We start from the raw sequence: 18,176 nt of genomic DNA, 5'->3' as shown, positions 1-18,176 counted from the left end.
CTATCTGTCTCTCTGTCTGTCTATATATCTGTCTGTCTGTTTGTCTGTCTGTCTATCTATCTATCATCGTCTGTCTGTCTATCTATCTATCTATCTATCTATCTATCTATCTATCTATCTATCTATCTATCTATCTGTCTGCCTGTCTGTCTATCTCTCTGTCTGTCTGTCTGTCTGTCTGTCTATATATCTACCTTGCAGTCAGTTCAATACAAATCACAGCCTGTAAAACATCTATAGTCTACTATAATAATAATTAATGTATTTTAATTTCCATAAATTAGGAGCCTTTTAGAGGACTTCACACCATGTCCCATGTCAACCTGCTGTGAGAGGGAGAATTCTCCTATTGTATGACTGTTGTGTCAGGTTGTTTAAATATTTTAGAGTTTTTCTCAATCACTTTGGCTCATTGTTTTTAAACAGTTTAACATTCTCTAAACTGTAAGTGCAATTATCACAACTGTTTTATGGGACATCACAACTCTATTGCATGTCTGCAAAACGTAGTAACTCACCCAAAACATTTCACTCATGCTTCAAAACCTAGTTATTGTGTCTGGCATTTGTAAATTGGCCAAAATGAAAAAAATTGTTGTCATCGTGTAAGCTGTACTGGTCAAATGTTTAGAAGATTAGAAGAACCCTGGAAATGTTTGTTATATACAAAGTTCATTTTTGTTGACACTGACTGCTTACTGTACTATACAAGAATGTCAGTTTTGTCTAGCTGAATGCTATTGTGTATCACACTGAGCTTTTTAGAGACCGATTTGAACAGTAGGTAAAAGTTTACTGGGAAAAGTCAATACTGTACAGTACTGTATTACACAGAGAAAGGATATGCACATTTGTATGTATACAGTACATTTATTTTTGTAGCAATGTGTAAATGTAAACAAAGAATTCACATTTTCATGTCCATTTTTACACATTTCTTACATGTAAAGTCATATATATTGAACAGAAAATTGCCACAAAATGACAACCATGCAAAAAAAAAAAAAAAAAAAAAAAAAAAAAAAAACTTGCAACAATGAAAAAACCTGCGGTAGTTCTGTAAAAAACAATAAATTGTACCTCCTCACAGTACGTAACACTACAAGTTCCCATCTCCTTGGTGGACATCCTGTCACTCTTGTTGGTCTGGCCAGAGATTTAGCAGACATCTCAAACATTCCACGTCATAGATATTTATGGAATATACATGTACTGTATATCTGACAGATTTTGATCATTGAATGGATAATTTTGCATGTGATGGCTCACACGATGAAAGAATGTTTAGAAGTTGTGAAGAGTATGACAGTTTCACTGAGAATCAACTCATCAGTTTTGATCAGCAAGTCTTGTGTATTTAGTTATTGTGCAAATTGTCAGACTGCTTATTACTGCAGGGATGTTCAGGAGTAGCTTAAAAGGATGCAGGGGTCGGAGATGTCAAGCGTACCACCACTGGCACGCAGTGTGATAATTACTGGCACACGGACGATAGCGAGAGAGTGGACAAACCTCCTTTCACTCTCACGACAAGGAATCACATTTATCTATTCTCTTGGATCTATTCTTGTGCATTTATACTTTTTTATGGAAGTATTTTGCACTTATCGTTCCAAAATAAATACATTAATTTATTACAATGGATCTATTATGTAGCCTGTTAACTACTTTATAAGAACTTGCCATTCATTTTCGGAATTCGGAGCTCTTTACTCGGTCAGCCACCATGAGGCAGTTTTCTTCCAGTTAGGAATGAATATCGTAGGAGAAATCAATTAGCAAGAAAGCTTAATACAAAGGCCTTAACACATAAGCACCCCTGCATCCTTTTAAGCTACTCCTGAACATCCCTGCAGTAATCAGCAGTCTGTTCCCCCTGTAATGGTACAGCCCACAGTGCAACTTGTTGCAAGACGCAAAAAAATAATAAAAAAAATAAAAAATAGAAAATTGGTGACGTCATATATTAAAAAAAAATATATATATATATTTTTAAGTCACACTTTAGAAAAAGTAAAATTGGAGAAAAGAAGAAGGCCAGTTATCCATTCGTAAATTAACCGGAAAAAAGGAATAATGAAAGTTTCAGCCCGTTTTTCTGTTTTTGGATTGGTATGGTCTGAAAAATCAACCGCAAAGCGTTACACGGACCGTTCAAAGATTTTAACTTAATATATTGAAAAAAATAATAATTCTCATTCGAGAATTGAGCCAAAGCGATTGTGAAAAACTGGAAGAACTCCATCAAAGATTATATGTGGAAAGAGTGACTCCTAGTGGTGTATTTACTAATAACATTAACTTCTTCATGTCTTTGCAGTAGTTCTGGTTTCTTTGATTCTCTTGTGTTTATGTGATTGGAGTTGAACCAACTATTTAGTGACCTTGTATAACAGACAAACCACGTGTTATAATTATGCAAAATTCTTCCTCTTACCTTTGTGTGATGAAGTTTGACATGTTTACCATGTATATACCTTTCCTATTTCTCATGAACTTATCAGCATGGAAAGTAAACAAGAATGGTGGCATGCTTGCCAAGTGAACATAATATATTTTATTTCAAAACTAATTGTTGGTTGAAAGAACAATGCTCATATAGAAATAAATGTAACCACGATGTAAAATTGGAAGCATTCTCCTTATGTTTCTTCATTATACTTTAAGTGGTCATTACAACATATTCTGTATCACAGTAAATAAACATATAGTCTCTTAGAATTAACATGTCTGAGTGTATAAACTTTTATGCTTGCACAGTGTTTGTTATATTCCATTAGTACAAATCTATATTTATAATCATGAGAGACATTCTAGTGTTCATTATTTATTGATTAGACTTGTCCATATTTGACTTCTGTTCAGATGAGTTGTCCGGGGCCTCATGACATAGATCTGCAATGAGAATAATAATACGATTATTATAATAATAAGATAGTATAAATATATATAAACAATTAACTGAATATTGTTCAACATTTGTATTGTCTGATATTTAGCTGTAAGGCACAGAGCTTCAAACTGCAACAATATTATACACAATCACATTTTATTTTATCTGGGGATCTTTACTTTAAAACTGAGCAGTACATGATAAAACAGTCACTTCTAGAAAGCCTTAGACTGAAACCCATGCACACTGACCTGTCACACCATCATAGGAGTACTGGGGTTCTCTTTTATATCCAAGACACTCCGCTTGTTTCCAGTACATGTCCATATCAGACTCAGTTCTGTGTCTCTCTCGCTCTGTAGGGTCAAGGGAGAAATAGATTTTAACATCATATACAATCTATCATCATTTTAGTGTGTTGGAAAACTTGATTTGTGTATGTGTTTGTCTATCGAATGTGTAACTTACTGAAGAGGTAGAGTGAATTTATGGTCGTTTTATTGAATTGGCTAATAAAGGTTATGGTGACACAGTCCGAACAGGATGGCAGAAACTTGCCCTGTGTTAATGTGTCATTTTCTATAGACCAAACAAAAACATAACAAGCATTAGTGCTCAGAACCCATGAATCTTTGTTGAAATAATTAAGCTTTTGGTTAACTTACCACTGACATAAATGGTACTATTTTGTAGAGTTGCACTGACTGTTTTGACCTCACACTTTCCACTTCTGAGGAGGTCCATAGGTATGAAAAATCACAAATAAGATCTCTTTAATATCTCAGTTGTTTCTCATAGACAGCAATGAGGTTAAATTAAAAAGAGTTTCAAAGGAGCTCTCAACAATGTTTTAAATTGTGCTCAGATTTGCCATCAAAAGTCAATAAATTAGATACAAACATTTCTCATCAACTTCTCCCAAGACCAAATTATCTGTGCTATACTATCCATATTAATTTTATTAATATAAAGAACACATAACTGGTCATAATGAGGAAGCTACTGAAATCAAGCTAAACATGTACAAAAAGGACCATCGTAATGTTCAAGAATCTTACAGCATATTCTTTTGAGTGAGGGTTACAGAGTTTGCATGAGGGCTGTTGCCAAACTCTATCCATGAGCTGTTCACAGTCTTCAAGATATTTGTGAACAAGTGGTGGTCTGCTATGCCTTCAAGGAAGATCCATTTACCCATGATCTGTTTTTAACAAAATAGATCAATGCAATAATACTCAATGACAATCATTCAGATATACAAAACCAGAAATATACAAACACTTGGAGTATTCTCCTTAACACTTGTCAGATATTATTTACCATGAAGGAATATTTGCTGCAAAATCACACTTACGCTTTTGTGGTCATCTTCCAGGATTTGTGGTGTTGTGATCCCCTTGCAGTCTAGCAGAGTGGCCTGACTCAAACTAAACATGCAGAGAACAGCAGTCAAGACCGCCAAATTGAACATTGTAGAACTTAAGAAAGATTTACAGATAATGCTGCATTACCTTTCCAAGACAAGTACCTTATATAGACCTGCCTGCAACATTGTGCATATTTGTTTTTTCTGAAGTGATGCAACAGATGCCAGTAAACTAAAGTGAGTGGTGGTGGAAGTTCCTGAGGTAAACACAACAAATGCATGCAATTACATGTTCTTACTATTCTTTTAAGTAGCATTTTCTTTGGGTGTATGATTACAAAAATAAAAATAAAGTAAAAAGTAACTGTATGTCAGCTCAAAATAAGGGCCAAAATCCATAAAATACATTCAAACTTATTTCCATCTTATTTATTATTTATTAAAAAGAGATTGGCCATTTCCACAGGATGCAAATCTGCATTAAATTACATTTTCCTCTTCATTTGGCAGTTAACAACATACACAACACAGTTACAGTATATAATAATAAAAATAATAATAATTATAATAAAAATCACACAAAAACATAATTTGCCAGTGATATGACAAGCTGCCACATTTATGTGCACTTCCTGATTAATCTAAACTCTCACAATATTTTATAAATTGTAAATATGAATTAAAAAATTTTCCTCCAAGAATCCAATGGGTCATTTCAATTAATTGTATAAAACTTGTTATAACACTCTCTCTGGATCTTCATAATCAAAACATGTATAACATCTTATTATACTTTGAAAATCTAGTACTTAATATTATTTAATTGTGGTATTGCTGCTCTCATAAGCTTTAGTTAGCTGACACAAACACGAAACTGTAAATCATTAACAATATGTAATTTGTTAAAAATTACCTGTTTAGTAACCTATTAATTAGGTTGGAGATTAAAAGTCAAGGAAACATGTTGATGTTTGAAATGTCATACCACCATAATACTCTTACTATTTCTGCAGTGTATAGTATACTGTAAATACTGTGCATGGAACAACTACATTTGCCAAAATATGCATTATACAACAGAGCACACAGTGAGAAACACTGTATCCTACATTGTAAAGCTTTTGACTTAACATCACATTTTTAGTATGCCAAATGAAGACATCTATATTCAAAGTTGTATAAAAAAAATGCAAAATAACAAGACGGTATTGCTGAATCAAACATTCAAGATGCGGTTATGTGGCAAATGTAATGAGGTCATGTGACAACAATGTAGCATATTACTGTTTGAAAGTTTTAAAATGCATAGCATAATGCATTCTGTTAAAAATACCATTTAAAAATAGCATTCAGTATTCAGTAAATACTGCAGAGTATTCAGTAGTAAGGTAGTATTACATTCTGAACATAGCTCAGAAGTTGTCTTTGGGTGTGAGTGCATGAACGCAGAAGCATAGAAAATTAACAAGTCATAGTGATGAGAAATAAAACAAGCATTAGTAAAAGAGGTCCAGTATGAGTCACTGCCCTGTTTAAACATGGACAGTCCCAGTGGTGGGTTTTGTCTCTTTCTGTGATTTTGTTTTTGTGTCTAATCTGGTCGAATGTTTTTTGCCCTGTCTGCTCACGAAGGTCCTGTCCACCGAAGTCAGAGATCAAAGAGATGTCGCCAGGGCTATAAGAGGAAGGCTGAGGGCAGTCCAGCCAATCAGTGGCCAGAGGCCGGGGGTATCCCTCTTCAGGGGCAGAGCCTGGGTTAGTAAATTTCCAGTAGGAACTGCCTTTGAAAACAAAGGTCAAACCTGATTGACACAGAGGATAACAAAAATCAGTAGAGCTCTGAAATGCTATCACAATACATTCATATCACTGTTATGTACAGCATTTCGGCAAAAAGTTCTCAAATGGGGTTACTTTTAAAATTTTACACTGTTCATTTGCAGTGTCGGTAAGTTACTCAACAAAAGTAATCCACAACAAATTATTATTTAGAGAATACTAATTATTGCTCTAAAACAGTAATCAGGCTACTTTACTGCTTCATTCATCAAAAAATTGATCTAATTGCTAATTACTTTACTTAGTTACTTTTTACTAGTTTTCCACTCAATTAATTAAAAAATGATGTCTTTATTTCCTCTGTTCATTGTTGCATGCAAGTCAGCAACACGCTTTCCCTTACAATGACTTGTTAGAGTGCATACACCCTTCAGCTGCTACAGAAACGCAAACAGACATGTGTTCTATGTAAATAATATTAGTAGTATAATCATATATTATAATCATATTTAGAAATTTGTGTAACCCAAGTAAAGTATTTAAAAGTAATAAACTTTACTGAAAGTCAGTAACTGTACACTGATTACAAGAATTTAAAATGTAATGCATTAGACTACTTTTTGACTTTAAGGGCCTTATTTTAAGCGCGCAAACGTTAAGCGCAACGCAATGGTTTAACTCGTAAGTGCAAAGTCAAGGGGCATGGCCATGAAGTGATAGTATTTTCGTGCAAGCATGTGCTAAGTCTAGGCGCAAGTGGGTTTGGCGAAATTGTGCGCAAAAGGCACTAATTGAGTCAAGGGATGTTTTTCTGAATGTACAGAACACCATCTCCATCCTATTATGTAGTCCATTCCCTATCAAGCACCAACGATATAAACAAAGACAGCACATTCATAAGAAGTTGGTAGTGTAAATGGGCTGTATGCAATGAATTAGAAGAATAAAAATATGGATTTACATTATTTTGTGTCCTTGTTAAATGGGACACGCTCCTTTTATACACAAGGAAAATGTGGTTCAGGATATGGATGTAGGCTCCGTTAAATTACAGAGAATGTAAGTATTATTAATCATTTTCATCTACTGACACACAAATCATGGCTAGTGTAAACAGTACTCCACTACTTTCTCAGGAAAATAGCAAACTGCGCTTTGCGCCACTTCATTAACATACAATACACCCAAAGTTTGTGTGCCTACACCCACAGTAGCGCAAACCCTCCCACCCAGGCCCATTTATGCTTTGCGCTGCCATGAAAATTGCACTTAGAATTAGCGCTCTCATGAAAACTGGATAAGTCGTAGCGCACTCATGAAATAGAGCCCAAAAAGTAACTAGATTACTGTGATTAATTACTCTGTAATCAGATTACAACCAACACTGTAGATTTGTAAACACTGGGTAAATGCTCCGGGGGTCTTAAATCTTCTGCGTGTCTTTACTGTTACTGTGAACGAGTTTGCGGTTACTTTTCAACATTTTTAACCATTTCCCTAAAATGTTAAAGGTCCACTCAATAATTTTTGTCTTGGTGTCATCTTGGAGTTACAGTGACACCTAGTGGCTTGGATGCAGGATCATTTAAAATCAATAGTTTTCAGTTTTCAGATTCCATTGTAGAAATTTAGTATCCACAATCAGCCATGATTACTTTAATAAATGAATGAAAGTGTCCAACAACAGGAGGGTTACTGATATTAAGTGAGTATTTTTCGGCTGGTCATTTGATTCTAACATGGCAGCCCCCATGTGCGGACCCACTCCATGTAGATTAAGGCAGCTTTTATAAGGTTTTTATAAGTCTCCATTTTAATGTGTGTGGTCATGATTTCCTACATATTACAATTCATGTCTATAGGAGTTAAAAAAAAAAGAATAATGAAAAAATTACTGAGTGCACCTTTAAAACATAGCACATGGAAGTATTCATGACTGTACAGAGCTCATGAATATTTAATGAGGTAAGCATGTTTTAGTTTATGATAGGTTGTCTGTTGCTAATTAACTTGTTATAACTTTCTTGGACCATACTCATCCGATGTGTGCACGTGTTGAGCGCATGCCTCTTTTGACGTCAAAAGCAGAGAATAACACGATTATTTCAAATGTCATGTAAATAAGCTGATTTTAAACAGTAATCAGCTTATTAGCGGGCATGTAAACGGGCTCACTGAAAGCATAATTTATAATTCGCCTTTAAATTTAGAAACCAATGAACGCAATGTACGTAGGCCTGAAATATTGCTTAGCACAGGGTTAAGAGTGGTGTTATCCTGGGGTTTAAGAAGACGTCAACCCAGAGTTAAGAGTTCAGAAACACACCCTTAAAATCTCCACCCCTTTCTCTGTCGCTGTCATTCTCCAAGATGATTCCGTTCACTCCTCCTTCAATGAGCTCTCTCCAGACTTCACTTTCCTCTAGCCTTTCTCCTTTCTCTTGGTCCTCTCTCACAGACCCCCACACCACACCCTGTGTCGGGTCCCAATGCAGTCCTTGCCACCCGCCTTCTGAGTGTTCTGGAGCTAGAGCTGACAAAGGCTGAGGAAAGCCCTCCTGAAGTGACAGATCCTTGAACAGCCAAACCTGGGAACCTGCACACATGTACAATGCAAACCATGCAATGGTGGAACTGATGAAAACATAACATGCGTAAAATCAGCATAAAAATGGGTTTGAGATGCTTTAAGTCTGACCACTGATAAAGATGATAGCATGATCCGTGTGTCTCTCCAGAACAGCTCGCAGTGGAGGCAGGGAAGAGGGAAGAGCTGACCAAAGCCTCTGAACAGTAACAGCCCTGATTGAAACGAGACCACCTCTGCTCACTCGCCACATATGCTGCCCTGCAAAATCAGTGAGAGAAATAAAATTGTGTGAAATTATGATGAAATTACTCTACTGACGGTATAGTTCAACACTGGATGAATGAAAGGACTCATCCAGGACAAGGAAGATGAAAATACTTGGATAGAAGTGTACTTCATAAAAGTGTTTTAAGTCATGAACCAAACCAACCAGGTCCGACGTGAATCACAAAATTGCAAAAATGTATGTGAAAAGCAGACAAAAAGAAATAGGTACAAGACTGTGCCTTCTAACATCTTTAATGGAGTAAAGTACAATTCTAACCACAATGACCTAACTGAATTAAAAATGATGGAAAAATTTTAATATAAATTGATATGAAGTTGTAAATTATAAGTATAGAAACAATACATTTTTGTACCACTGTATCCTGAATCGGTTATGATGTATTATTCCTCATTTGTATGTCACTTTGGATAAAAGCATCTGCCAAATGAATATATGTAAATATATTTTCTGTTTATTGCAACTTATTCAGACATGTGCAAATATTTAAGTAGTTTGAGAGCGTAGGAAGACCAACTCGGTTGTGCCAAGTGGGCGGTCGCTGCAGAGCTCTTTTGCCGCGTTTTGTTTGCCGTGACTCTCTGATTGGTGCATTTTTCTTTCATGTGTAGTGTAGTTCTCAGGAATCAGGAATTCTACTATAAAATGCAACTTAAAAAAAAAGTTGGAATAATGCAAACTGTTGCTGTCAGCAGAAGAATATTCCATTGATTTACCCCCGAGGTTCATGGTTGGTCTGTCTCTAAAGGTTTCGTCTTTAAAAGTTATCGTGATAACACTTTACAATATGATTCCATTAGTTAACATGAACTAACAATGAACAATACTTTAACAGCGATCTTGGTTAATGTTAAGTTCAACATATAGTAAAAAAAAAAAAATGTAAATCAAGGTTGTATATGTTAAATTTAGTTAATGCACTATGAACTAAAATGAACTAACAATGAACAGTTGTATTTTTATTAACTAACATTAACAAAGATGAATAAATACTGTAAAAAATACTATATTGTTCATTGTTAGTTCATGATATCTAATGTATTAACTAATGTTAACGAATGGAACCTTATTGTAAAGTGTTACCATTATCGTTAATAATCAGTTCCTTTAAGGAAACAATAAATGGGATTTGTACTATTGGAACCAGGCTGTAGCATTAAATTACCCTAAATTATTTAGACACTTCAAATACCTTTGAAGAAGAAGATCTCTCCTCGAATCTTGGCAACTGCATCAAAACTAGTGTTACAGCGATCCACAGGACTTGATTAAGACAAAGAAAGAGAGACAGTTCAAAATGTTTTTCTATTAATTAAAATGATTTTGAATAACTTGAAATTAGTTTGAACAAAAAGAGTTAAAAAACAAGTAGCAAACTAAATTCTCCAAGATATTCAAATATGCACAATCAAGTTATTACTCTTTGATTTGAAGATAAAAAATGTTGTCTTTGGAATAGCATGCACTGATGAATCTTGTACAATAAGACCAAGAGTGTATGAAAGCAAATAAAGGTCAATTTTGGTTTAATGATTACTTGATGAGTGTCCTCCTACCTGTCCAAATGACTGTGTGTGTGTTTTAGGCTGTGTATGTCTCCATGTCGGTGTCGGAGTTGAGGATCCGTTACAAGAAGAGGTCTGTCAGTTGGAATATGGTTACCGCTCTTACCTGAATTTATTAACAGACATATGTACACACAGAATACATTCTTTGAGTCTGGTTTCATAAAAAGGAACATTAAGTTAGTGTAATTTCTGCTAAAATGTTATCATCATGAATTCCATGAGTTACATTTTCTGTTACTTGACAATCAGAGAATGCAATGAAGATAATAAATGAGAGTTACCATAAAGGGCTGTGATGTGCTGAAGGTCGTGATGGCCCAGGCTGAAGTGTAGTGGGTCTCCCAGGGGCCCCTGGTAGTATGGACGCATTACAGATTGTCGCACTGATGAATGGGTCAATCCGAGGGCGTGGCCTAGCTCATGTACTAGAACTGTGAACAGATCTGTACCATCCGTTGCTGTGTGCAAATGTGCACGTTGAATTAACCAAATGTGTTCACTTGACAATCTACAGTATCTTTATTACAAGGCTCTTTACTTGACTCTGACTGGTCAGTCGCAGTATTCTGCTGATAAATATTTTTGCATAATGACTGCTAAACTGTATGATTGACTGTTGTCCTAAGTAATCGATTTCCTACATTGCTGTGTTATGTATCTTTCTTCTTACATAATAAATGCAATTTCAACGCAATTCAATATTTCATGTCCATTTATTATTTATTTAGTAAGTTGCCATGTAATAAGTGGAATAATGTACAGTCAGCCTGATCGCCATGCGATTATGACTCCCTCAGTGGCAAGAAAAAGTATATAAAAAACTTGGGAATTAATTTTTCCCTCAATGATGGCAAGAGGTCCAGGCCCCGAAGCAGTAAAGCAGCCCCAAATCATGATGCTCCCTCCACCGTATTTCACCATTAGAATGATGTTTTCATGTTGGTATGCGGTGCCCCTTTTTTTTTTTTTTTTTTACCTCATTGAGCATTCTGCATTTTGCCCTTTTAGTCATCTTGGCTGGACAGACACTTCTAGGGAGAGTAGCCACAGTACTAAATCATCTCCATTTATAGACAGTTTGTCTTACTGTGGACAGATGAATATCTAAGCTCTTCGAGATAACTTTGTAACCCTTTCCAGCTTTATGCAAAGCAACAATTCTTGATCGTAGGTCTTTTGAGATCTCTTTTTTGCAAGGCATGGTCCACATCAGCAGATGCTTCGTGTGAATAGCAAGCTAAAACGGTTTGGATGCTTTTTATAAGTCAAAGTAGCTCTAACCCACACCTCCAATCTCGTTTCATTAATTTGATGCCAGGTTTGCCAACTCCTGACTAATTAGTTTTTGTTGTCATCATTAGCCTATGGGGTTCACATACTTTTTCCAACCTACACTGTGAACGTTTGAATGAAGTATTCGATAAGTACAAGAACAATACAATAATTTGTGTGTATCAGTTAAAACAGATTGTGTTTGTTCATTATTGTAAATTAGATAAAGATCAAACCAGATTTTAAGACAAATTTATACATAAATGCAGGTAATTCCAAAGGGTTCACATACTTTTTCTTGCCACTGTATATTTTTCCTTACCTACGAGTAATTACCTGGTTGTCTGAAGGCCCATTCCTCTTCTGCATCCAGGTGCACTCCACCTGCCCTGTCTGGGTCTGATGGAAAGAAGGCATGGCCAACAGATCCACCTGGCCCATCAAAGGGATATCCATCTCCATGGGGACCATGCAAGAAATCTATTTGGAGATCCGTCCCCTCTGGTCCTCTCACCTATTGTGGATGCAACAACATCTGACACCTAACTAAAGCTTTGATAGTGTATTTAGGCATTAAATGAACAGAGATTAACTGACTCTGCTATCATTATTTGGTAACACTTTACAATAAGGTTTTGTACAGTATGCTAACAGTAGTTAACGCAATAGTTATCATTAACAATGAACAATACTTTTACTGTGTTTATTAATCTTGCTTAATGTTAATTTCAACATATAATAAAAAAATTTTACAATTAAAAGTGGTACAGTGTAGTATATTTATCAATAAACATTAACAAAGATGAATAAATGCTGTAAAAATATTGTTTGTTGTTAGTTCATGATACCTAACGGGTTAACTAATGTTAACATATAAAACCTTAAAGTAAAATGATACCAATAAATTTATACTCTGGAAAAAATTATTAATTATTAACCTAAAATGTGCTTCATGTGGTGACATCTACATTAATAGTTTGATGCAAGTCAAAAATAGTATTTAAAAGAATATTAAAGGTTCAATACAAATTAAGCTCAATCAGCAGCATTTGTGGCATAATGCTGATTACCACAAAAAATAATTTTGACTCGTCCCTCGTTTTCTTTTAAAAAAGCAAAAATTGAGATTACAGTGAGGCATTTACAATGGAAGTGAACGGGGCTAATTTTTTACGTTAAAATACACACTTTTTCAAAAGTATAACCACAAGACGTAAGCAATATGTGCGTTAACATGATTTCAGCATGATAAAATCGCTTACTAACCTTTTATGTGTAAAGCTATAGCCAATTTTACATCTTCGTTGCTATGACGATTTTATTGAACCCACAATATTCCTTTAACATGTCTGAATCAACTTGTCCACATTAGGTTACACTAACAAAACTAATTTAAAAGGTTAGACCAGGTAGAAAATTAGCTTGATAGTAATTGCAGGTGACCATTTTTACTGTGTGGTAAACATGAGCACATTGTGAAGGTGATTAAAAAAATTAGCAACAACCTCATGGAACTCAAGTAATGTTGGATTGGCCCACACTCGGAGTGCATAGTACACAAGGGAGCGAATCGTTTCTCTGGATAGTTTAGAAGATGCTGGGTAAAACCGCAGCCTGAGGAAAACAAAGAATTAGACAGTTAAAGGAATAGTTCACCCAAAAATGTAAATTCTCTCATGACTGACTCACCTTTAAGCCATCCCAGATTTGTATGTCTTTCCTTCTTCAGCAGAACTGAAATGGAGATTTTTATAAGCACATTTCAGCTCTGTTTGTCCATACAATGAAAACATGCAATTGAATGGGTGCCGTGAGGCTGCTGACGGTTTGATGGTCCAAAGTCATATTTAGGCAGCATAAAAGTAATCCACACGACTCCAGTTAATCAATGAATGTCTTCAGAAGCAAATCGATAGGTTTGTGTAAAAAATAAATAGATAATTACAAATGTATTTTATTTTAAGCACAATGGCACGCTCACGGGAGAAGTTGGAAATCAGCACTTTGTATACAACAGAGCAAGAGTTAGGTCATTTCAAATACCAATACAGCGCTGGCAGAAGCAACGATTTAAAGTTAAAAACGTTTTAATTATTGATTTGTTTCTTACACAAACTTATTGATTTGCTTCTGAAGACATTCATTGATTAACTGGAGTCGTGTGGATTACTTTTATGCTGCTTAAATATGATTTTGGACCGTCAAACAGCCAGCAGCCTCACGGCACCCATTCATTGCAGGTTTTCATTGTATGGACAAACATAAAAATCTCCATTTCAGTTCTGCTGAAGAAGGAAAGACATACAAATCTGGGATGGCTTAACCTGTTGATGCTCATTGACCCCACCCATGGGTTTGACTTTACTTTGACACAGTTTTTTTTAAATTAGTTCACATTTGCCATATAGTGTACTGTTCAAAATTGTTCATAATGTTGACAAATTATACATCTTTATAATGTGTCAACATTATTAACTCTTTTTTTGACTAGACTATATAGTATATGTGAACTAATTTAAGCAAAGTGACATCTGTTCTGGGGGGCATGCGCATCAACAGGTTAAAGGTGAGTAAATTATGAGAGAATTATCATTTTTGGGTGAACTAATACTTTTAGACTAAGAACTGGAACATGATAACACTTGTAACCTTGTTTGATGATCATAAATTTTAATTCCTAATGACAAATAAAGAAAAATGTCTTCGTAAATGTGCTTCCATTTGTAAACTATTCCATTCAGGTTTCCCAAATGGTGGTGGTGGTGGCTTATAATATCAGTCTGACCTCCAGTTGATATTTCGCCTTGCCCAGGTAGACACAGCCCTTTTCATCCTCTGATTTTGCATTTCACTGTGTAGCGTTGATGACAGAATGGTTTGGTCTTTATAATCCGGCAGTGAACAGCGGGGTGTCTGCATCAGTTGAAGAGTCTCTTCATCTTTGAGAGGAAAAGGAGGGGGAAAAGGAAGGAACAGTAAATGTGTTAAAAGTGAAGTGTATAATATCTTTTTCCCGAACACTTCCCCCATCTGGCATTGATTGGACAAACAAATTGTCCTGCACCAAACTCACGCCATTGGTTGAGCCAATGTTGCTGTGTCGGGCTGGTCGGGATGCTCAAACAAACAGAGCAACATTTAAATAGCGCCACAGAGACACTTAAATCAATTCGCTTGTATTAACCTATAAATGGCTTACTTATTGTTGTCTCAACATTTTAGGCTGGGATAGGAGAAAAAACATTAACCGAGATTGAGAGTGATGCATTTTATTGCATCACTCTCAAAATTGTATTGTTGGGCCCCCATTCCCATGAGTCCAATGAGTAGGCTATAACATAGAAGATCTTAGTGGGACCCTCTCATCATGGGCTCTGACAACACCCCTGCTGAGATTTATAGTGAGAAGGAAAAAAGAGTGCGGGAAACATTGTTTTTCATACTTAAGACACCAGTGTCTTCCAAGCCAGCAAACTTCTGCATTTTCTTCACTGCTTGAGTGACAGCTGTCCAGGCCTGTAACTGACCTGTAGAGGGATCAGGGGGTGGGAGGTATCCATACTTTGTGAGCCAGTCCTGTCAAACAGGAATAGCATAAAACCATGAAAATGTGAAGAAATTTAAGCTTTTTAAACACTGCATTATTTATGCACTGCAGGGTCATAAATGAGTATAAAAAGAAAGAAGGAGGACCTTCTTGCAGCATGAATATTAAAGAATATTCATAACTTTTTTATGAAGGCAAAGAATAGGTCCATAACTCGTAAATATTTTTATATTCAGAATATTCTATTCAGTTCTCTTAAAGTCAGCATGAAACGTCATTCACAGGTTAAAAAGTAAGTTTGTGATATCAGCTGCAAAGAAAAGTTATTTCATATTTTGATAAAAGATAACAAAAAACAAACATTTGTTTTATTTGGAATAACATGCACAGATGAATCATGCACAATAAGACCAGGAACATGTATTACAAGAGGAAAGTAAATAGGGTCCATTTTGATTTCATGTTGAATTTAAATGGAATTTTGCAACATTAAAATTATTTTCCAACTCGAAGTTGATGTTGAATAATTTAAACTTCACATTGAAACATTTGTTCTCACCACAAGTTTACTGCTCTCATCTTCTGTGGGTGTGACAGTGGGTAAAGCAGTAGACATCACTGTACTGGCCAAACTGGCTGGCAGTGCATCTTTACCAGCTGTTCCAGAAACTTCCACTGTATGTCCACATATGTAGAAGACAACTGCTGTCCAAAACATCGCCATCATATGGAGAGTGCATGTATCATCTGCTTACTTAAACTATATCTCTGAAAATAGATTAATAAATGTCAATCCCCCTCAGTCCAGAAGTGATTTCAATGATGTCATCTTTGCTGAATCTGAGATAGTGGCCTCCCTTGAGTGTTGAGGAATTGGGGGGTTCATACCAGCACTGTAAATTCACAATTTAGAGCTCCTTTAGTGATAATAACACAGCATCCATAAAAGATTGTGTTGTATCGACATACTGTATAGTAGATATGCAAGTCAAACCCTATTATTTGTTTACATTTTTTAATTTTCTTGCTAATGAAAAATAAAAAAAATAAAAAAAATAAATTGCAGCAATCTGGCGACCAACATTGTGCCAAATTTTTGTGCTTTATCAGTCCTTATAAATAACAAATGTGTTATGACATAGCAGTGAATATAACATATAATATATCATTATTAATAACTTTGCAGTATTATACATGAAAAGATACATAGGGTTAAGCATCTCTCTCTCTCTCTCTCTCTATATATATATATATAAGCATAAGCTTTAGTACTTTAAAACTTTTTTTTGCCTACAATATTAGTTATAATTTTCTGTATTAATACATACAGTGTATGTATATATATATATATATATATATATATATATATATATATATATATATATATATATATATATATATATTATAACTATTATAACACATTATAACGAAAATTGTAGGCAAAAATAAAGCTTTATACATATATATATATATATATATATAATATTTACTGTTATATCATATCACACTTTTATAAGGACTAATGAAGCACAAAAGTTGCCAAATTAGCCAAATTGCTAGAATTTGTTCTCACAACACAAATGTGATGTTTTGAGCATAAGCTTAAGTACTTTTAAACATTTTTCTGCCTACAAAATGTACTATGATGACAGGTTTGGTTGAATAGATGCATGATTGAATTGCAGATGGCTTGTGTCAAAGAGAGAAGGATGAAAAGGCTTCTGAGGTTTTATGTGTTCATTTTAAGGGGAATGTAAAAGAGGAGGAGCACAGGGCATCCATGTAGGATGTGAGGCTTTACAGTAATTAAATTAGCAAGTGTCGTTTCATTAAAGAAATGAGCAAGGGGGGACAATGTGGGAGGCAGCAGGTTGCAGGAGCTAAAGATAAAAAGGGGAGGAATGGTGCATGCAAAGAAAGAGTAATGGAATAATGGAATTAAAGTAAAATGCTACGACCCTTAAGGGACAAGGACAGAGGACAGTGTAAGAAAGAAAGAAGAGTGACGAGAATGAATAAGGAAATGGGAAGAGACACATAGCCTACGCATGCTTGAAAGCATGTATGGGTCTGAGAAATAAGACCCTGACCAAGTCATAGGGGAGAACTTGCATAAATGAAATATGCAATCAAAGTTGGTTTAATTTACACAATGGACTCAGCGTTGCCATTAAAGGTCTGTGCATGTACAATTGAATCTCTCTACCTCCTCCCAAAATAACAGGACCATTTCAGTAACAATCGAAACACACACACACACACACACACACACACACACACACATGTTGGTACGGCTATCCTCTTCATAGACATAATGATTTTTATATTTTCCGAACTATAGATTCTATCCCCTTACCCTAACCCTACCCCTAAACCTAACCCTCACAAAACAAATTCCGCATTTTTACATTTTTAATAAAACATCGTTTAGTATGTTTAATAAGTGATCTGAATTATGGGGACACTAGAAATATCCTCCTAAACCACATTTATAGCTTAATACTCTTGTAATTACCAGTTTGTAACCTAAAACATTTCCTTGCAAACCATCCAAAGGTTTTCCTTCAGTAACTGTCCTTAAGTGATATTTTTCTTTAAGACAGATCAAATCATACATGATTTTAATTACTTGTTTCTCTTTCAAAAGCACTGATAAAAGTTCAAATAGTTTTCAAAGCAGGAGTATGGTAAATAAAGGAATGATCTGATTCAAATCAGTGGTAAATAAGACTTGTTTACCTTCTTCGCGTTCAAGCAACTTTTATCTCTCTCCACTTTGCACAATTTACTTGCTCTGTCGTGCTGCTTTCCCTCCTTCTCTGTCCCTGAACTGATGTGTTCCTCTCATCTCTTCAACCCCTGACCCCCTCCCTCT

At 35.3% G+C, this 18,176-nt stretch overlaps 1 protein-coding gene across 1 annotated transcript; it reads right to left on the bottom strand.

Moving 5' to 3' along the window:
- Window positions 1-2,534: 2,534 nt before the first annotated feature.
- LOC127413380 (matrix metalloproteinase-17-like) lies at window positions 2,535-18,176 on the bottom strand. The gene is made up of 17 exons (XM_051650511.1): window positions 18,041-18,176; window positions 15,861-16,069; window positions 15,198-15,330; window positions 14,540-14,693; window positions 13,260-13,368; window positions 12,091-12,268; window positions 10,764-10,940; window positions 10,471-10,585; window positions 10,107-10,177; window positions 8,737-8,886; window positions 8,365-8,634; window positions 4,248-6,061; window positions 3,952-4,094; window positions 3,559-3,623; window positions 3,362-3,472; window positions 3,145-3,249; window positions 2,535-2,895 (listed from the first exon to the last, which is right to left on the bottom strand). Exons 2-12 carry the CDS (start codon window positions 16,026-16,028, stop codon window positions 5,721-5,723), a joined length of 1,866 nt encoding a protein of 621 aa, XP_051506471.1. The 5' UTR covers window positions 16,029-16,069; window positions 18,041-18,176; the 3' UTR covers window positions 2,535-2,895; window positions 3,145-3,249; window positions 3,362-3,472; window positions 3,559-3,623; window positions 3,952-4,094; window positions 4,248-5,720.

The sequence above is a fragment of the Myxocyprinus asiaticus genome, chromosome 22, assembly GCF_019703515.2.
Source record: "Myxocyprinus asiaticus isolate MX2 ecotype Aquarium Trade chromosome 22, UBuf_Myxa_2, whole genome shotgun sequence".
Taxonomy (NCBI): Eukaryota; Metazoa; Chordata; class Actinopteri; order Cypriniformes; family Catostomidae; genus Myxocyprinus; species Myxocyprinus asiaticus.
Note: the sequence above shows the minus strand (reverse complement) of the source record. Positions and strands in the feature narration are given on the sequence as shown.

Coding starts and splice junctions, on each gene's coding strand:
- LOC127413380 (XM_051650511.1), bottom strand. CDS start 16,028: ATGATGGCGATGTTTTGGACAGCAGTTGTCTTCTACATATGTGGACAT. Junction 14,694..15,197: donor GGAAGACACTGGTGTCTTAA/GTATGAAAAACA, acceptor TTCCTCTCAAAG/ATGAAGAGACTCTTCAACTG. Junction 8,635..8,736: donor TGCTATCATCTTTATCAGTG/GTCAGACTTAAA, acceptor ACATGTGTGCAG/GTTCCCAGGTTTGGCTGTTC.